The sequence below is a fragment of the Euprymna scolopes genome, chromosome 4, assembly GCF_053919585.1.
Source record: "Euprymna scolopes isolate OS-2025 chromosome 4, ASM5391958v1, whole genome shotgun sequence".
NCBI lineage: Eukaryota > Metazoa > Mollusca > Cephalopoda > Sepiida > Sepiolidae > Euprymna > Euprymna scolopes.
Window position 1 is genome coordinate 14224317 of NC_136485.1, and position 23278 is coordinate 14247594.

General features: G+C 33.7%; 1 protein-coding gene across 1 annotated transcript in view; it reads right to left on the bottom strand.

The window, feature by feature from the left end:
* Nucleotides 1-23278, bottom strand: part of LOC145266706 (neprilysin-1-like) — a 348933-nt gene that overhangs the window by 60344 nt on the left and 265311 nt on the right. Inside the window, exons 11-12 of the mRNA XM_080122633.1 lie at nt 6661-6759; nt 1876-1953 (exon numbers count right to left, since the gene is read on the bottom strand). Of these exons, the coding sequence (XP_079978759.1) occupies nt 1876-1953; nt 6661-6759 (177 nt within the window). The remainder of the gene's footprint in view (nt 1-1875; nt 1954-6660; nt 6760-23278) is intronic.

A 23278-nucleotide genomic window follows, 5' to 3' on the forward strand; every position in this document is an offset into this window, starting at 1 on the left:
ATTGCGGTGACATCTCCCTTTTCGGCAGCACTGAGTTGCTGATATACACTCAAGGCACCCCCAGCCAATCTCAGGGGAATTACAGTGTGTACCCTTTTCACCTCACAAAGGTCGCACGTCAGCTCGACCCTTTCAACCCAGTCGACGATGGACGTGGACCCGTCAAACTCGGGTATGAGCTTTAAGTCAAATTTCGACTCGGTCATAGTCCTAGTTTGACGGGTCCACGTGGTGTTGACTTTCAAGCCGATTTCGAAAATGTGAGGTGACATAATGTGACCCTCACTTCAAACCACACCAAAGACCATAACCGTGAATGGAAATTTTGTTTATATCACCCTGGACGCATTTGTGTTATTCGTAGCAATCCAGCGATGCTTTTTGACGGTACTTGTATAAATTGCTGTTATGTTAATGTTACTTGAATCGGTAAAGAGCATGAGTTGTACAATCTCGCTTGTTAAACATTGTGTTACTTTCAGACATGATAGACAGCTCTAATCGCTCTTGGTATTTGTACACAACTGGCCAACAAGTAGATTGTCTGCAGCAAAACAAAAGAAAGTCGGATTTCATCAAATGGAAATGTAATCATGTCGTCTTTTCTAGTGCGATAATTTTATCGTACTACCCTGTACTTATACTCATAAAGGTATAACTTTGTTTTCACTGAAAAGCTATTATCCCATCAAAATTATTAATAAGCTTTACTTTTGACAAATATTTTATGTAACAATGATTCACAAATTAATTAACACAAAGTTTAGTCATTTATATTTTATCATCACTAGGGCTATCACAACAACATGTTCTTTTCGTTGTTTTTACTCTCGAGTATATATTCGACACAGTTAGACACAGTTAATCAACCGAGAACCACATCACTCTATATAAAAGCATATAAGATATCAACGGATACACACTCGAGAGTCAAAACAATGAAAAGAATATGCTGTTGTCTTAGTCCTAATCATCACTATTCGGATTAGTTGTTTTAGTTCAAAACTGGAATCGTGTTTAAGCATTATTTTAGAGATTTTTCGGACATAAAAGTCAGACACTGTTTTAACAATTTGATTTATGATGAACTCCCATAGTCTTTTACGATATTCCAATAATATATTCAAAATATTTAGATCAAACATTGTCATATCAATTAGAAATTATTGTTTTTGTTTTTGCATAGGAACATTTTATGCAGATTTTGAAATCCTTGGAATGTTTTCTTTAGTTGAATTTGAGCCATCAATATGTCAGATAAAAGTAACTATGCAGAAACTGAAATTGACGAAAGCGATTATATAGAATAGAAAACCGAACAAAAGCTCAAATAATCAAAGGGGCCCAACAACAGTTGAACTTAATATTCAAAGAGTTTAAATAATAAAATTAACCAAATAATGAAAAGCGTTCAAATAATAAAATAGTTTAATAATCATATGAACCAAATAACTAAATAATGAAAACTATTAAATAATGAACTAACTAGTTAAAAGTATCGAAATTATTATATGACTTATATTATCAAACGACCAAAATAGTCAAAATACATTACAAACAAAATGGCGTCAACAATTAAACGATCCAAATAATTAAAAGCGTCAAAATGATAACCCGTCTCGTTCCACGATTAGTATCAGCCTAACGCTCATTCTTGCATAAACCATGACGTATATTACCTGGCTTATATACGAAAAATATAATTGGAATATAAAATAAAATGAATCGCCCCCTTTATCAAATCTCCAATACTAACTATTACTACAATACTATCCCAGTGATTACTGTACACACAATAACCCTTATCCCCGAGTGGCTTGCGGGCCTTCATAAGATGTGACCTCCATGTAAAAAACACATTAGAATAGGACTTACTTCTTTGTATTCTTCATTCAATTCAGTATCATTGAGGATTTTATCTGGGTATCCAATCATATCTCTCATTTCTTCAGCCTGGAACAAAAAAGAAACAAACACTCACCGATTAATGAATAAATGGTTTAGTATAAACTTGCAATGTTTATGACGACTTTCTAATGTAGAATTAATCTTCCGGAATTAATAAAAATGAATGAAGCTCAAAGTTTTATTGATTACTAGCAGTTCAGGACGGCTTTGCTCGGGCCCTATCTACTATTCATAACTTTATGTGCATATGTATATATGCATTAAAAAGTTTGACTCATGTCCAGGTAATCTATATCTAAAATTTAAAGTACTTATACACAAAATTGGCGGAGGAGTTTGGTAGACTCTATAAAGGTCAACCTTTTCAACTTTGACCTCTTAGCAGCCAAATTCTCGCCACAAAACTGATTACACAGCTTGTTACATGTCTAAATATCCTTTATGCAAAATTTCAAATGTTTAGACCCAAAATTAACTGAATAGTTTGCTAGAGACCGCAAAGGTCAAATCTTTTTAACTTTTAGCCCTTGACAGCCAAATTTTTGGCCAAAGATCGATTAAAAAGCTTGCCCTATCTGAATACACTTTATGTAAAATTTCAAATGTTTAGACCAAAAATTGGCTGAGTAACTTAGTAAAGACCGCAAAGGGCAATTTTTAAAAAAAGTTTGACCCAAATTTTGCAACCCTTAACATTTATTGTTGTGGGCTCAAATCAAATGAAAGAGTTTGATCCTTGTCCAAGTATCCTACTTCTAAAATTTCAAGTGTTTAGACCCAAAATTCGCGGATAAGTTTGGTAATGTTTAAATCATTGAACTTTGACCCCTTGACAGCAAAATTTCTGGCAAATTAAAAAGATTATAATGATTATAAAGATTTTTCCAAATCCCAATCTCCCTTATGTCAAATCTCGAGTCTGAAGACTGAAAATTGACAGAGTAGTTTGGTAGGGAAATTTACACACACAGGCAATTTCACTTTTGTAGATATATAGATTGAAATACGCGCTTAACATATTAATCCATAAATGTAAAATTCTAATAAAAATTTATGAATCAAAGATTATTTAAAATGGGTACACACAGAAAAATATATTGTCTGTTAAATTAAAACATTGCCATTTACACACACACACACACACACACACATATATATATATATATATATATATATATATATATATATATATATATGTGTGTGTGTGTGTGTGTGTGTGTGTGTGTGTGTGTATGTATGTGTGTGTGTGTTAGTGATGGGAGGATTTCAATATTTTCCCCTATTCCGATACAATTACTGATTGCTTACGAAATTCCCGATTCCGATACTATTACCGATTCCAATTACGATTCTTTATAAATCTCTAAATATTCTACTATAAAAGTGTTATTTTGTCCCTATTACCATAAAAAAATTTAAATATGCCTACATTTTCTCAAACGTAAGAAAAGGCTTGTGAGGGGATAATCTAGAGATTTTAGTCTTACTAAAAGTTTAAATCAATAAATATTTATTATTTTATTATTACTACAAGCAGTGGAAGATTCTTCTAAAAACCAAACATAAATAAAAAATATAATTAAACGAATTGGTTTTGGAATCGGAAATTAGGCACAAATTTTTCCGATTCTGATTTTCCCAAAAAGCTCCGATTTTTCCGATTCCCGATTCTGATTAATCGTCCCAACACTTATATATATATATATTTATATATATATATTTATATATATTTATATATATATGTAAGTATAATATATATATATATATATATTGTACTTACATATATCGCCAAACTTTCACAAGAAACACTAGACTAGCTGAAAACATTATCAATAATTTTCCCCACTCTTTATCTGTGCCTAAACCTAAACATAGATTCCATGATAAAAGCTTCTTTCTTAGAACTGCACGCCTGTGGAATTGTCTTCCGTTTTCCTGCTTTCCAGCTGTCTATAATATGGTTGTCTTCAAGTCCAACGTGAACAAGTTTCTGATGAGCCGTTCCACTTAAGTTAACAAATTTACCGAACTTCCATTACTATCGATTACTATATTGTCCTTTTGACTACTCTACACTCTTTAACCCTTATCCTTGAGTGGCCTATCGGCCTTGATAAGTGGTGACGCCTATGTAAAATATATATATATATGACTACTTCATTTAATCACAAATTAATATACGAAAGTTTAATTTCATGTGTAAACGTAAAAGTATTTACTTCAACAGTACTCAATACATAGGTAGAGCAAGGTAGTAAGTTATAAAAATATATATGGCAATTAATCTAAACAGAATAGCTATAGATTAATTGACATATATATTTTTAGAACTTTATATATATATGTATATATATATGCGTAATTTATATATATATATATATATATAAAAGAATCCCCCCAAAAAAAACAAGTATCATTGAAATGTTAAAATTTTAAATATAGTTTAATATAGATTAAATAGAAATTTAATTTTGTTTTTATTTTTTCAAATTAAAATCAGAAAGTTTTTATTTTAAAATTAAATTTTAATTTTAAAGTTGAAATAAAAATAAAAGTTGTTTTCATTTTTTATTTATTAATGTCAGGTCTTAAATTTAATAAAATTGTCTTATCTGATAAAATACATTTTTATAATTAAAATTTATATAAAATAAGTTTCTGCAAAATATTTTAAAGAAATTTACACTTTAACCATATTTAATAGGGCGGGTGGAAGAATATAAACATGGTATACGATACATACATATATATATATATATATATATATATATATATATATATATATATATAATTAAAGGAATAAAGTTAAATATAAAAATATATATTGAAATAATTATTATTACATTTTAAATGACTTTCAGCACTTGCAAGATTATCACCCATAGACTGATTAAGTTAGAAATGGTTTTGCTTAGGACAATAAAGGTTAAAAATTAATAGAATAAAATAACATTCTTTTCATAAAGGACGCAATAAATACTTGAAATATATTAAAATAATGTATAACGAAAAATTTTAAGCATATAAAATTCCTCCCTTTCTTTTCTTTTTCTTTTTTTCTCTTTCGTTTTTCATTTTTTCTTTTCCTTGTTTTCCATAGCGTCCAAAACATTAAACGGACAATTTTTTAAATTTTATTTGAATTTTTAATTTTAGGTTGTTTGAGGAAAACAAGATTTTAACGAGATCTTGTGTTATATCCATATACATCCTATTTCAGTTAAACAACAGAGGAAACTCGGCTGAAGAGAGCTTGATATGGTTATCTAAAACGGTTCCCTATTATCAGGTTTGAAACCGACGGTAGTGATGACTTGTCTCATCTATAATTTCTGTAAATAAAAAATATTAATAATACGCTCTAATTTTCAGAATTTTTTCTCATAATAAAGCACTTTGCTGAAATCTTTTTTTACAAATGTATATATATATATATATATATATATATATATATATATATATATATATATATATATATATATATATATATATATATATATATATATATTGGCTAATTAGGATGGGCGAGGCGGCAACCAGAAAACTGATTGGGTAACTAGAAAATTCAATAGCATGTGCATATATAAAAAGGCGCGCTAATCACAACTTTTCACATAAGCCTGACGAATTCTCATGAGAATGAAAAACGGAATATTCTGTGTAGCTTAATTGACATATATATTTTCATAACTTACTACCTAGCTCTACTTATGTATCGAGCACTTTTATGTTATATATATATATATATGTGTGTGTGTGTGTGTGTGCGTGTGTGTGTGTGTAGCACAGAGAAGTAATCCAATTTTTAAAAGCATGAACAAAATGAAATTCAAAACATGAGGTTAGAAAGGACGACCGCGTGCGCATATTTTTTTTAATAAACAAATATTCATTTAAAGTTTCAAATTTTCAGCTTATAACAAAGTTTTCATGAGGAATATTTTTTTGAACAATACATATTTTCTTCTTTTTTTTTTCTTGCCATTGTGTAGTAGATTTGCACTGTTTATTTATTGAACATGTTGATATCTTTACATAAGCAGTAGCTTTTCATAGTCACGTGGGAGCTTGTTACAAGTTAGGTGGGCGGACTTTTTAAATATATATATGTATGTAATTTATATAAAAAAAAACAATTTCTAATTGTATTTCTGCAATATGCCTGAGGATGATAGAAGTACTTCTATCGAAAGCCCTTGCGCTTATGGATACAACTTATACAATTTCCAGAAGAACACAAAAAGGACTATTCGGAGATTGGAGAAGATAAAAAGAAAAATTGTAAAACAGAATAATTCCGCGCTATTCAATAATATTTCTCTCTCTCTCTCTCTCTCTCTCTCTCTCTCTCTTTTTCTCTCTCTCTCTCTCTCTCTCTCTCTATATATATATATATATATATATATATATATACAAACACACATATATATATGTTTGTGTGTGTGCGCGTGCGCGTGTGTGTGTGTGTGTGTGTGTGTGTGTGAAAAAAGGGAAAAGTATTTTTTAATATTTTTTGCAAAGTAAACGTTGTTAGTTCTTTAATATGCTAATAAAATGTTATATAAAAAATGGAAGCAGTTTTATGTCTTATACATGACGAATTTATTCACTTTTTGTTCAGAATTAGTGTGAATTATACTTCTTTTTCTTGGCTTCTAAAATGAAAGCTTTTTTTTTTTTAATTAAACCCCAACAAGTTTAGTAACAAAACGTTTTAGTTTTGTCACCGTAGTCAATGATTGTGATACTAACCTTTTGGCGCGCCACCAACCTTGTTTCTTCGTCCATCCATTGGAGTTCAGTTAAAATTTCACTGAATGAATTTTGCAGGTTGCCTATCATCTCGATCATCTAAATAGATAGAAAATATATAGCACCACAAAAGTAATAAATGGAAACAAAAATGTCATCTATATTAAAGTAAAAATCCACAGTAAAAAAACAATTTTAACTTATAATCCATATTTTAAATATATAAAAGTCATATGTAAATATACCGCATAAATTGTACCGTCTCTCACTTCCTCCACCCCTCTCTCTCTCCCTCTCTCTCTCTCTCTCTCTCTCTCTCTCTCTCTATATATATATATATATATATATATATATATATATATATATTTGCTTCCGTAACTATATTTCTCTATATTCCCCACTCTGTATTTGTTAACGGTCGTAAGTCAAACTTATTTACGCACATGTATACACTGATTTTGTGCGTAAATTAAGGGGAAAACCGTCATGTTATCGATAAATAATTTTTCATATGTACACAAAAAAAATAAAATATTTAGATCCGGAGGACTATGAGATGTTTGCCCGTACATTTTTAAAAATATATATAAGATAATATAAGTAGTATAACTTAGAAAAGTTGTACAACGGAATATGTATAATATCGATAATAATACTTGTGTTAGATATAATTATTTAACGTTTGTATTTTTAGATAGTAGAATAATTACGAATAATTCAAATGAGATGTGCTTGCATAAAAGTAGAAGCCAAATATGATACAATGATTTGCTTTTATTAATGAAAAATATTTGCAATGATCAGTGGAATGAACAAAGATTGGCTATTCATTATGAAAAATTATAACAAGAAGTGTTTGATATTAGATCTGAACATATGTTATTTTATTTGGAGGTTAGACTCAACGTAAAGTGTAAGTTAAATTAAAGTGTGTCTGTGGAACGAACTGGATTCGAACTTGTCACACCCAGGTTTTGAGTCACTCTCTTTGACTACGTAGCGATCCTCACCCTCACAAACCTTGTTGACAATCATGCAATAGTCTCCAGAAATCAGCCTCCTGATGAAATGTTTCAAAGATAGGCTGTTTTGGGAAATTAACTCTGTCCATGGAAATTCTTTCCTGGTGTTAGAAACATTCATTTCATTGGTGGTATAAGACGAATTCTTGATATGAATTAAGGAAATGCATTGTAGTCCAGGATTGACGTGACGCTGGCTAAATGGTTAGCAACGTGGAATGGTAACAGGGGTGTGTTCGAATCCATTTCGCTCAATAGAAGCATTTTAATTTAAGAATGTTAGCAATCTTCACGTGGCCTCCTCTGTCAGTACCCAATGTCTAGCTAGAGAGAATTCTAATTAAAAAGATACAGAGGAAACGAATGCCAAAAATAATCATCCGATGTATACGAAATAAATGAATGGTGCTGACAAAAACAGCAAGTAGGTGTCGGTGGTTCAGTGATTAACGTTAGGGACTAACATCATGTGTTTGGAAACTTTGAATCCAGTCGTTCAGCAGAAATATTTTCACTTACGGACGTTGGCAATCTATAAGTTGTCTCTCTCATGAGGATCTGATATTCTTCTAGAAAGAATTCGTAGTAGAAAGATATTGGGAAAACGAATTCCAATAAAAATCATCATCATCATCAATAGTAATACTCAAAAATAACAGCAACAACAACAGCAACAACAACTACATAAGAGATAGATAGATGAATATATTTATAAATTATAGGAATTTTATTAAATCTATATGCAAGATTAATGTTCAGATCGTTATGAGAACAGTAACGAATCCATTTTTCTGTAAATATTTCTTAACAAACTATAATTATTTTCCTCGCCATTTTATCGAGGCGCATCAAAAATCGCTATTGATCAGGTTCGTTTAGCATTCTCATTAAGTAGACAACAAAGGGCATAATGATCACATAATCACGAAAGATGTAGATTGAGCTGATAAATTAGAAAGAAAGAGTCTAATCAACGATGATCAAAAAGAATCTTGAGCAAAGATAAACGCATGATAGAATACGGTTTACAATAAATAAATAGAAACACTAAAAAGATGCGTTTATATAATAACTAGCTAGCGGCGTTGCTCGGCGTTGCCCGGTCATACAATATGATTAAACATGATATTTTAATTTATGCAGATTACGTATGTATTATTATAAAATCAATCCTCTATCGATTATTATATATTATGAGAAATAATTATCTATTGCGCCACCTTGAAGATAGCAGTTTCAATCCTACTTCAAGCAGTCCAGAGGATTAGTTGGTCAAAACGTGGCGAGACAAAAATAACCCTGGAAAGCAGTAACTATTGAGGATATTTTTATCCCGTCGCACTTAACCACCTGAAGAAGGTCGAGGGATAAGTCGGCCGCAAAGTGGTGAAACAGCAACTATGAAGATTAGGATGACAGTTCTCAAAAAATGAATACACAAATTATGAAGCCTCATTTCAAGAGATTTCAAAGAAAATCTTAAGTTTCTGTTTATCTCACCCTCTCTCTCTCTCTCTCTCTCTCTCTCTCTCTCTTTCTCTCTCTTATCCTTTCACTATCAATTATTTGCTTCCACAACTATATTTCTCTATATTCTGGCTGGGAAGCCATCAGAGATCCCCCATGAGGAAATATTTTTCTCTTCCTGCTGAACAGTGCGCAAACGAGACCACTGAATGGTTCAAAAATGCAATCGAAGCGCACGTTCCCATGCGGAAATTTAATAGCAAGCCCCACTCTCCCCAATGGTTTACTTCGACTTGCGCAACTGCCATTGCTCAAAGGCAGCATGCATACCGCAGATTCAGCCGACATAAGTCCAGTTCAAACAGACAGAAGTACTTAGAAGCTAGAAGTAACGTTAAGAAAGAAATAGCGACAGCTAAGAGAGAATTTACGGAAACCACTAAAAAACGCATCGAAGCACAAAAACTAGGAACTCGTGACTTCTGGAAAATCTACAACAGTGTAGTAAATAATGTGCAATCAACAATCCCCCCACTAACCAACAACCACGAGGTTGTTTGCTCAGCAACCGAAAAGGCTAACATGCTTGCCAGTCGGTTTGCCTCAAACTTCACACTGGACCCTTCCAACAACCTCCTACCTGAATTTCCTATGCGGACAGATGCCACATAAGACGATCTGAAAATCACCCCTACTCAGGTGCATGCTATCATAAAAAACCTTGACACTTCAAAAGCATGTGGACCTGATCTCATCCCAGCTGTGCTATTAAAAAAGTGCTCAGCCGAAGTAGTTCCAGGTCTCTCCAAACTCTATAACAAATGCCTTAATGAATCTTGCTTTTCGGGCTGTTGGAAAACTGCTTCTGTGGTACCAGTATTCAAGAATTCTGGCGAAAGAACTGACACATTAAATTATCGCCCCATTAGCCTCCTCCCGCTTTTTGCCAAAATATTTAAGACCTTAATTAACTATGCTCTAGTCCATCATCTTACAGATGCTAAACTTCTGACTGACCAACAATATGGATTTAGACAAGCCCGTTCCACAGCAAACACTCTCACTGTAATCTCTGAACGTATATACCATTCACTGGACAAAGCGGGGGAGGGCAGAGCGGTAGCTCTAGATATATCTAAGGCTTTTGACAGGGTATGGCATGAGGGTCTTCTCAGGAAAATTAGATCATACGGTATCACTGATAGAATACCTAACATAATTAAATCCTTCTAAGATAAGAGAAAAATTCAGGTTGTCCTTGACGGTCGTACATCTAAACAATATGATATAAATGCGGGAGTGCCCCAGGGGTCTATCCTTGGACCTCTACTCTTCCTGATATTCATAAATTACCTCCCCGACAAAATTGCCTCTGAGATGGGTATATATGCCGATGACACCACACTCTATAACAGGCACGACATGAAAACAAATGGACACATATCTAAGGAAATGGCAGAAACACTAGAGGATTACCTCCAATCTGTAGTGGAATGGTGACAAAAATCGATGGTCACGTTCAATGCCACCAAGACTAAACTAGTTTTATTCAATAATTACAAGAAACCTTCTCTACCACCTATAGCAATGGCCAACGACTCTTTATCTGAGAGTACGTCTTTCAAGCTCATTGGCCTAACGTTCACAGGAAGCACGAGTTGGAACATTTACATCGAGGGCATTGCCAGGGCCGCTACGAGGAAGGTTGGCTCTCTTTACCGTGCTAGAAAACTACTAACACCCGAAAGTATCCTGTACCTCTATAAGGCAACCGTTCGCCCATGTATGGAGTATTGATGTCATATTTGGGCTGGTGCATCGACTACTAGTATCTCGCTCCTTGACAAGGTTCAAAAGAGAGTCGAAAATCTGATAGGCCCTGAACTGGCATCTAAGCTTCAGCCTCTGTCCCATCGACGAAGCGTTGTATCCCTCTGCCTGTTCTACAAGTATTTTAATGGTGAATGCTCTAACGAACTGCAAGCACTTGTGCCCCCACGACGTGAACACCTTTGACAGACCCGACAGGCTGCAAAATTCCACCCCCACACTGTAGAGATCCCTAGATGTAAAAGATATTTCTACTCCAGTAGTTTCTTTCCCAGAACCGCTAGACTTTGGAATTCCATTCCAGGTCCCTGCTTCCCCAACTCTACTGACATGCAAAAGTTCAAGTGCCACGTGAACAGACATCTTGCTGCCCAAATCCCTGCATAATACCCCTGTAGTTGCTGTCCCTGATAGTAGCCCCAACACCAAAGTGGCAATGTTCCTTGTTTGGGGTGAAAATGTAATAAAAAAAATGCCCCACTCTGTATTTGTTAACGGTCGTAAGTGCAACGAAAGGAAGGAACAATACGATTTTAATAGTAATTTACACACAAAAGACAATGACACTTAGAATCATGGCCTTTATCCAGTCTTGAGAGACAATGTATGCCCATGTAAGGGCACTTCCTCATGTAATTGTGAAACAAAGATTGCGTAATTTCCAACCACACTTAGTCGCAAAAAATGTCTTTGGCGATTGGAAACAAATACAAAGACTTGCTGAACAGCATAATAAGTTTTAATACTGTGTAACACGTATCCTAGAGACGAAGTAAGAAAAGAGACAGGAAAGAGAAGATGAGATGGCCTTCTAGCAAGCGGAAACTAATTTTGGATTTTAACTAATTTTACAGTTTGTATTATTTGAAACAATTTAACCCGAGCTCAGTAGGTGATCTAACGGGTCACATTACTTTTTCTTCTTTTTTCTTTTTTTTTTCTTTCTAGTATCTCAACAGGAACCTGTCCGGCGATATTTCAAACTTGGTGTAAATATCACGTGGTGTAAATTCGCTAATTGAATGAACACACCTTACGAAATCCCTACCACAGAATTTCCGCTATATGACTTGTTGCCTTGACAACTGAAAGAAATGTTGTCAGTTATAACCCTAAGGTGACAGTCAGCTGCAATGAAGCAACAAAGGTCAATGAGTGCAATCATTCAGAAACGAAACCATCCATATCATTATTTCGCTTTTTTTACATGAGCATCACCACTTATGAAGGCCTAAAGACCACTCGAGGATAAAGGTTAAGAGTATACAGTAGTCAGTTTAACAATATAGTAATTGTTAGTAATGGAAATTTGGTAAATTTGTTAACTCCAGTGGAACGGCTCATCAAGAACTTGTTTACGTTGGACTTGAAGACAATCAGATTGTAGTCAGCTGGAAAGCAGGAAAACGGAAGATAATTCCACAGGCGTGCAGTTCTAAGAAAGAAGCTTTGTTCATGGAATCTACGTTTACGTTTAGGCACAGATAACTAGTGGGAGGAATTATTGATAGTTTTTTTTTCTGCTAGACGGGTGTTTCTTGTAAAAGTTTGGCGAGGGGGGGATAGATTTAAGTTCAGTCGAGCACTTGCCATGAAAATAACAATAAAGCAGAGACAAACTCACATCTCTTCTGTGAGATAGAGGTTGCAGAGAAGAGAAGTAAAAAAGCTCAGAGAAATATAGACTATGAAAAAAACAAAGTCAAGGTATTATCTGAGCAAAAAGAATACTATCAGAAAAATGCTGAAATAATAAAAATTAAGTATCATGCAAATCCTGAGGCAAAGAAGGCTGCCTCACGTGCTGACTCAAAAGCACGGTATAACAGGGATCCCGAGGGGACAAAACTGCCTCACGTGCTCTTTATAACAAAGAACTAGAAAAAAAGAAGGCTGCCTCACGTGCTGACTCAAAAGCACGGTATAACAGGGATTCTGAGGAGAAAAAAGCTGCCTCACGTGCTCTTTATAACAAAGAACCAGAAAAAAGAAGGCTGCCTCACGTGCTCTTTATAACTAAGAACCAGAAAAAAAGAAGGCTGCCTCACGTGCTGACTCAAAAGCACGGTATAACAGGGATCCCAAGGGGAAAAAAGCTGCCTCATGCACAAACTATTATAAATATAAATATCAAAAACTGCCAAATCTTTGCCAAAACGCCAAAGAATGAACCAAGAAAAATTTAATAGTGAAGGTATGAACATTTTAGAACTTTATAATACTCTAACTGTTTTATCTGAGAGGCGGTAGCACTCTCTATGTAATATAGAACCGATGGAGGACCAAGAGGCAACTCCTAAGGCCCAAAACCCAAAGACCTAAAACCCAGCAGGAAGCGACCTGCTACTAATGTAGGCGGCAATGAGCCGCCTGCTAAAAAAGACAATACTATCATGAATGTAAGTTTAAAAATATGACTGTAAGTAAAAATACTAATTAACAAGAATAAAAAAGCATTGGAAATGCAAAAGGATATAGGGATGGTATGCCAAAAAGTATACAAACAAGATAGCTATGAATGGCTAGGCACATGGAAATAGAATTGCATCCAAAGTATAGCCCTATAGCTTTTTACAACCGTAATGATGGCACGGAATAAAGATTGGAGAAAAGCTATAGGGCTATACTTTGGATGCAATTCTATTTCCATGTGCCTAGCCATACATAGCTATCTTGTTTGTATACTTTTTGGCATACCATCCCTATATCCTTTTGCATTTCCAATGCTTTTTTATTCTTGTATGTATATATATATATATATATATATATATATATATATATATATATGTATATATATATACACATATTTCTCTCTCTCTGTATATATATATATATATATATATATATATATATATATACATATATATATATATATGCTAAGGTGTGTGGGGATGATTTTATATTAACATTTGTTAATCTGCCAGATACCAATATAATTATAATATATCGCCATTTAATTATAACACAAGAGAAAATAGGAAAACATTAAAAATCCAACGAAAACATTAAAAATCCAAGAATCGCAAGAGATCCAAATCATGTTAAACATGAGGTGAAATTAATCAGCATCAACTCGCGGAAAACCTACGGATTAAATTTTCCAGTATAACCGAGACCTCATCCAAGTTAATAGCGAGCCCAAAACATCATTCGTTTATCAATATTAATTTTTCGATTTACTCTCCTACCTGCAACAACTGTCAGCAATGTTCCCTTTACAAAAACTAAACGAAAGATTTATTTGTCTCAAATGAAAATAAAATAAAGAATATAATTAAAAGAACCGTTTTTAGTATCCGATTCCGATACCGATGTAGATACCCAAAAAGTTCCGATTTTTCCGATTCCATTTTTTCGTCCCAATATATATTATATATATATATACATATATATATATATATATATATATATTTATATATGCATATATGTATATATGTATATATATATACATATATATACAAATATATATATATATATATATATATATATATATATATATATACACGTTCGATGTATGGAAAACTCTTATCTCTTATTTATGTTTACCAAATGGTTTTAGAGTGCTTATAATAAGCATTATTAGAGATGTATGAATAGTTTTTGCAAGGAAATTAGTGAAGGTCATGAAGTCGTCCCGATAAAGCAAAAAAGCGCAGTCTTCACTAGTAAACACTCTGCTATATAGTTTGTACAATGGTTTTAGGTTAGCGATGTCTTTGGGCCGCTCGTATTTTGATTTTCTTCTTTTTTTTTCAACATAATCGATATGATTTGTTTATACGAATGTACAAAACAATCGATGTCTTTCAGCTGTAATCGGCAGGACGTGTTGAAAAATATAATCGATCAGAGGAAATTCGAATTAAACACGTTTGCACGACGAAATCTATAGGAAGCGAAAAGCCAAAAGAGACATTTTTAACACCGGAAATTAAAGAATGAAGACTCGGTCGTATCCGCTTCCATCTAATTATCTTGGAATATCAACTGTTGATCGATGCCGTGAGAAGATAAGCGCAATGTAGCACTATATTCCGGATATGTCAGATGGTTTGACGCTATAATAAAGAGCAACGTGCATTTATTTCTAAGTAAATTAATATAAATCCATTGTAGTCAACATTAGCGAGTCAAAACAGAACGTTTTCTAACAAAACTATTTGATATGATGTTACGAAGTAAAAGAAACAAGTAACTATATGCTCAGTCCGTTAAATACAAAGTAGCTAGGCAGCGGCTTGGTTCCCACCAGTTTTGGCGAATAGCAAACAGAATCGTGAACAGACGCCTGCGTTCTATCCCAACCATCATCAATGGACCTGAGGTAATCTCGTCAGCATCACACAAAGCCAAACTATTTGCTAATCACTTTGCAGCTAATTCTACCCTATGCGACGAAAGCCGTCAACTCCCTGCATTTCCTCCTATAACAGACAACACGCTATGCAACATACAAATATCTGTGCGTGATGTCGCCAAGCTAATCAAGAACCTTGATTCCAGTAAAGCAACTGGCCCTGACGGCATTCCAATTTTAGTGTTGAAAAAGCTTCAACCTGAACTTACCCCCATACTTACAAAATTGTTTAAGAGTTGCCTTAAAGAGAAGTGCTTCCCAACACCCTGGAAAACCTCATTAGTATGCCCTGTATTTAATAATTCAGGTGATAGGTCATCTCCCTCTCAGTACTGACCAATAAGTCTCCTGTGTGTCATTAGTAAGTTACTGGAATCAATATTAAATAAACAAGTAGTCAACCACCTCGTCAGAAATAATCTTTTTAGTGACATGTAATATGGTTTCCTTTCTGCTAGATCTACAGCAGATGTGCTAACGGATATATTTCATAGGATTAGTGAATCTCTTGACAAACGCTTCCTTTTTATGGCAATTGCTCTTGATATATCAAAGGCCTTCGATAAGGTATGGCATAAATGACTGCTTCACAAGATTTCCAGCTACGGTACAACTGGAAATGTTTTCTCATTTATTAAATCATTTCTCTCTGATAGGCTCATAAGAGTAGTGGTTAATGGGCAGAAATCAGAAGCCCACAGTATTAATGCTGGTGTCCCTCAGGGGTCCATCCTTGGCCCGGCTCTGTTCCTGATCTATATCAATGATCTCCCAAAACACATACTTAAATCATTTGTTGACATCTATGCTGATGACACGACAATCTATGGAAACATATCAAAGGCCATAAATGACAAAGGTCTCTCTGATTCTCTTTATTCTCATCTCGAGTGCATGGCACAGTGGGGAAGGGGTGACTGGTTACCTTTAATGCATCTAAAACACAAGCTCCTATCTTTACATCATCAGCTGATCTCCATCTGGTATCAATTGAAATGGATGGCTCCCGTCTTGGGGAGGCTCTATGTTTTCACAGCTTCTGGGCTTGACCTTTACTCCTGGTCTGAAATGGAACACGTACATCAAGTCTGTTGCCAAGGTCGCTGGAAAGATGGCGGGATCCTTCTACCGCTCCAGAAGATATCTCACCGCTGATGCAATTCTCTATCTATATAAAAGCCAAGTACGTCCAAGGATGGAGTACTGCTGCGTCATCTGGGCAGGAGCTACTAAAAACAGCATATCCTGCCTTGAAACAGTGCAAAGTAGACTTTGTAGCTTAGTGGGGGATGCTCTTTTCTCTTCTCTGCAACCTCTCTCCCACAGAAAAGATGTTGCGAGCCTGTCTTTGTTTCATCGTCATGGCAAGTGCTTGTCTGAGCTCCAATCTGCGGTCCCCCCTCGCCAATCTCTTACGAAAACACCCGTCTAGCTGAAAGCACTGTCAATAATTTTCCCCGCTTTTTATTAAAGTGTAGATTCCACGAACAAAGTTTTTTTCTTAGAAGTGCACGACTGTGAAACTCTCTTCCGTTTGCCTGTTTCCCACCGGGCTAGAACTTGGATGTCTTCAAGTCCAACATAGAAAATTCCTGATAAACCGACCCCTTAAGTAAGACACCTTATCCAATCTCCATTACTAACGTTTACTACGATATTATTCCATAGATTACTGTACACGCAATAGCCCTTATCCCCGAGTCGCCTCCGGGCCTTGATAAGTGGTGACTACTATGTAAATAACATTCCAGACGCACTTTATATCTTAAATGAATTTCAAATTAAATCCACCAATGTCAAGTATTTTAGGCGTATTTTAGGCGTAGATTAACAGAAATTATTATAATAATAACAATTTGAATAATGAAAATTGAATTATGTAAGTCTTTGATTTTATAGTCATTTTGGTGCGAACATTATCGAACTATCGTTTTTTACTCCGTCATTTTAGACTGAAGATTTACATTAACGTCATATACATTATGAATAATAATAATAATAATAATAATAATAATAAGAAGAAGAAGAAGAAGAAGAATGGCGGGAAAAGACAGTACACTGGAAACTATAAACACTCGAACAAAATGAAGGCAGTACTGAATAACGAAATTCACAAATCGTCTAGAATATAAAGATACAAATAGATAAATTCCTTCAAGCAAAGATACTAGACATCATGATAGTTAGGAAGAATAAAAACAGGACTTTCAAAATGTAGAGTTGGACGTCCGATATTTGAGTCCATAATTAGTCAAGCCCTAGTCCACCACCTTACAGTTGCTAAACTTCTGTCCACCATCAATATGGATTTAAGCAAGCCCGTTTTACTGCAGATATTCTAACTGTAATCTCTGAACGTATATACCATGCATTGGGTAAGGCAGGGGAGGCTAGGGCAGCAGCCCTAGATATATCTAAGATTTTTGCAGTGTATGAGACAATTGTCTTCTACGGAAAATCAGATCGAATACTTAACATAATTCAATCCTTCTAAATTAAGAAAAGAATCCAGATGTCCTCGATGGATGTACGTTTAAACAATATGATAAAAATGCGGGTGTACCTCAGGATCTTTATTATTCCTAATATTTATACATGATCTCCCTGATAAAATTGTCTCTGGTATGGGTATATTTACTGAAGACACAGCATTCTATCACAGGCACGAGGGGCAAACGAATGAACACATATTCAATGCAGTGGCAGAAATCCTAGAGTGGGACCCCCAGTGTGTAGTCGAAAGGGGTGAAAAATTGATGGTAAGTCCAATGCTGCCAAGACTAAGCTCGCTTCCTTTAATAATTACAAGAAACCTTCTCAACCATCAATAACTATGGCTAAAGATACATTACCTTAAAGTACTTCGTTCAAACTCCTCGGCTTAACGTTCACAGCGAACATGAGTTGGAACAGATACATCGGGTGCATTTCCAAGACTGCCTGAAAGTATCCTGTACCTCTACAAGGCCACCATTCGACCATGTATAAAGTATTGTTTTCACATTTGGGCTAGAGCATCTACTACTAGTCTCTCGCTCCTAGAATAGGGTTCAAAAGAAAGTCGCCATCCTAATTAATCCCGAACTGTCAGCTAGGTTTAAACCACTGGCCCATCGACGAAATCTCGCATTCCTGTGCCTATTATACAAGTATTTTTTATGGTGGAGGCCCCAACGAACTACAAGACCTTGTGCCCCCCTCCGACGTAAATACCCCCGAAAACCCCGACAAACAGCAAAGTTTATCCACTGAACAGTAGAGATCTCTAGATGTAAGAAAGCTATTTACTCTAATCGTTTCTGTCCCGGAACTGCTGGATTTTGGAATTCCCCTTTGGGTTCCTGTTTCCTCAACTCTACTGATATGCAGAAGTGCAAGTGTAATGTGAACAGACATCTTGCTGCTCAACTTCCTACATAGTATCTCTGTAACTTATGCCCCTGATAGTAGCTCCCTACATCAAAGTGCAGTGTGCCTTGTTTGGGGTGAAAATGTCATACAAAATGTATTTGAAATGTAAAGTGAAATCATTGAATATGGAAACCAACCAAGGTAAACTGCGAACACTGATCAGCTACACGGAAGCTGCAAAAGAAATTCAGCAAAAACATGGAAAAAAACAAAACGTAAAACGGAGGGAAGTGTAACTAAAAAAGATCTTATAAAATATTCACACACTGAAAAAAATTGTCGTGAAGATTCAAAGAGAATGGAAAGAACGAGAAGGAAGAGCACTAACTAGACCTTCAGTATAAGAATGTGGAGATTACGTGGAGCATACATGATGGCAGCAAATTCATTCTCGAGTATTGATATTACTTATACGGAGTAAGAAGTAATGGCAATATTCAAGAACGGATTTTCTGCCATCATGTATATATATATATATATATATATATATATATATATATGATTGCAACGTCTTGTCAGACGAGTGCCACTCCCTCAGACATTTAAAATCCATGAGCCCAAACGCCTGAGGGAGTATCTATACAAAGATGATGTTACAGAGTCTTAGCTTTGTACGACAGCTAAGTCTCTCTCTCGGTTCAAAATGTTGAGATCCAGCAACAAGCAAGAGCAAGATAGCCAGCAACAAATTAAACTGCAGACTAGCTTAATGCGGGTACTGGTCTCCCGCTTTATGTTTTTTTTTTAAATCAGAGATTTGCTTCTCCTAGAAAGGTTGCCTTCACCACGGCTTACGGGAGCCCTCTCCACCCCAATACACATATACACACACACACAAATATACACGTATATACATATATATATATATATATATATATACTAACATACTACTGTTGTCACCTTCTATGACATCATGTATGACGTCATAGTATATATATTCACATATGTTATGGCGCTATTGTGAACAAGGAAACCAACAGATCGGAATAAGGATTTAATATGATATATAATTAATTATCATAAGGGTATTTGCTTACTACATGCGTGTATATGTACACACACACACAAACACAAACACACACACACACACACACACACACATATATATATATATATATATATATATATATATATATATATATATATATATATATATAAATGATATATTTTACGGATAAAAATAAATGTAATAAATAAACCTTTTCATATAAAATGTGTTGTGTATGAATATGCGATTAGCGTTTGCTCAAATATTTATTTTATTAAATCATCATCCTTTTATTTATGTATTTATTTATTTGTTTGTGCACTTTTATCCTCATCTTGTAGTTTTTGTCTTTGCAACGTTTCGGCCACCTATTCCTCTGACCATCATCATCTTCAAAACATTGTGAAAAAAAAACAACTAAAAGATGAGGATAATAGTCCGCAAATAAATAAATAAATAAACAAATTAATCATCTGCAAAAGAACTCAAATAATTAAAATAATATAATTCTTTTACGAACAAAGACACTTTCATTTATCATCTGTTCGTCTTAGTTTATTATATTTATACTATGAAATACTACAAATATATAAATATGCTAATTGTTTGGAGATGGACAATAAGATGGCGCCTATTGTCTGAGTATTCAGAATTTCTTTTGAACATTAGTATTCAAATCATCGTTGGTTTTGACAAAGTGAAATGTATTATGAATGCTTAAGCCAAACTGATGACAACTAAGTGATTCAATCATATTAATGATCAAAAAATGATTATTTCTTGCCAAAATTGTCAGATGAAATTATCTTCTGGAACATGACGATGCGAAGGACAAAGAAAATCTACATCTACATGTTTATATTTTGATCATTACGTATGATGTACCTAACAATGCGTGGTCAAAACAACGTTTCGTGCATATCGTTAAGCCGAATAATTTTATTAGCAATTCGCAGTGTTCATTTGTGTATTTATATATTCTCTCTTTATATTTTATAGAAACGCAAAAACATTGCACATACCTTTATATATATATATATATATATATATATATATATATATATATATATATATATATATATATATATATATATATAAGACATTGATAGAATTCAGATGAAACATCCTGACAGATATTACTTGAAGTAATACTTTCAAGGAGACCCTTGAGATTTTTTTCTCCCATGGGCCTATTTTCTGCCCACCCGGATTTATAACCCCGAATGACATTGCACTCCTTCCGATAATGGAATACCCAGGTTGTATCAACTTCTCTTTTCGTATAATTTTCTCCATATGATTATCCACAACCTCTCAAAAAACTAATTTCAATAATTGTGCTAAAAAGCAAAATAGCGTCCATTCGCAGCTGAACATTTTGCTAACTGCATTTCATTTCCTCTGATGATATGAGCCATTGTTGAAAATCCATGAATTAAGGAAATTTAAATAACCCCTTCTATATATTCCTTTTCTCAAGCAATAAATTCTTAAATCGAATATATGTCTCTATATGTTGTTTTTTTTCAAAATTTAAAATTGAACCACGAAATTTATATATATATATATATATATATATATATATATAATAGGACAACAAGAGAATGAAATGAAGACACAAAACTATAAATAGGTAGATATAGAGTGGATCCTTTATTGAATAATGGAATACAGGCAAAATTTGGGGGATAGAAGGGACTCTTTATGCCAGGGCATTTCGAAGCCTAACCCTTCTCATCAGAAGAGTAGAGAAGGTGCTAGGTAGCATGGTGGGAATGCGGCGTCTAGCGTACGATTCGTTGGGGATGAAAAAGATTAAGAGGAATTATAGAGTGTAGGGGGAAGCTTTAATGAATTCTAAATAAATAAGGAGAAGCTTATTATGCATAGTATAATATATAAGAATGTAAATTGTCTTTAACATAGTATTTAGATTAAGGGGTAAATGTGTTATGGTTGAATAGGGGATGTATTGCTGCTGTGTGGTGATTTATTTTAACGGTTTATGGGGTGTCTACTTTTTATGGGGTTGGTATTTTTTTATTAATATAGTGGGGGGTTATGTAAGGATGTAAAACTGGAAGGTAATATGTGGCAATATATTTATAAGTTTCTACTGTTATGATATATGGAGTATGATCATAAGGGGGCGGTTGGAGATTAGGGTGGCAATGACTATGAGTGCGAATAACTTGATGTAAGAGGTTAAGTATACATATTGATGTTAAAATGGGGGAGTAAGGGAACCATAGCTACTTATGAGAGTGGTAAAATATACCAAATAATAGTAAGGTAATTATAATAGTACGAAAGATAATAGTAATGACAATTATAATAATAGTAGTCATAATAAAGTTGGACATAAATTAGATGTAAAATTAAATATGAAAAAAAAATATTAATATTAAGAAGAATAGGATAAAATAATTAAAATAAAAATAAAGTCAAAATTAAAAGTAAACATTAAATTTAAACATTACATAACATCGCCACAACCATTATCAATAATAATAATGTAAGTACTGTTAATATTAAATTATTAGGGGTGCGTAAAAGAAAAGGATACAGACAGGTGGGAGGGGGGTTAAAATAGCAGGAAATGGGGTTTAGGGGTGAGGGGTGATTGGACTCGGATATATAAAGTAAAATAGAGAGTATATATATACATACTATATACGTGTACACATACATATATCCGTATTTAAAAAATGGATGTATAACAAGCCGGTTCGGTGAATAAGGTCCGTGGGTTTAAATTAAAGGATTGCTTCACTGGGAACAGTAAATTTCAAGCGTCCACTTAAAAACTTTAAATTTCCTGAAGTTCGATTGGAAGGCCATGAAATTAAATTAAAGCTATATATATATATATATATATATATATATATATATATATATATATATATATATATACATATATATATATATATATATATATATATATATATATATATATATATATATATGCACATACCTTACGTATATATCTTTCAATTCTACTTACTGATTTAATGGATATTGTTTTTGTTTTCTTTTAACGCTTAAACCGATTTTCGTTTGCGTTTAAACAAAACAATTTTTATACACGTCTGTTTGTGAGATATTTGTTTTCTATTCACTTTTTAAGTGTTGTTTCCTTATTTTTCGAAATATTTTCGAATTATATGCGTTATTCTTTTTAGTGCCTTCCTGGATTTGCTGTATGCAATTTATTTGAAAGATCTTTATTCGTTTTATATAAATAGCTTGATTTTAAGTGATTATTTACGGTATGTTTTCGTTTTATTGCTTTTCCTCAACTTACATTATTTCCGATTACAAATGCTGGCTGATAAATTACGAAGTTTAAAACTATTTATCCAATAGAACCAAATAGATTCGAAAATCTTTTTAGAACACACAGTCTTATTTTTTTAACAGCCCCGGTCAAATTTACTGGTGCATATAATTCTCCAATAAAATTAATTTTATTGGCAGTCACCGTAAGGATGATTTTTTTTTTTTTTTTTTTTTTTTTTGCAAAGTCGGAAAGTCGGGTTGTTC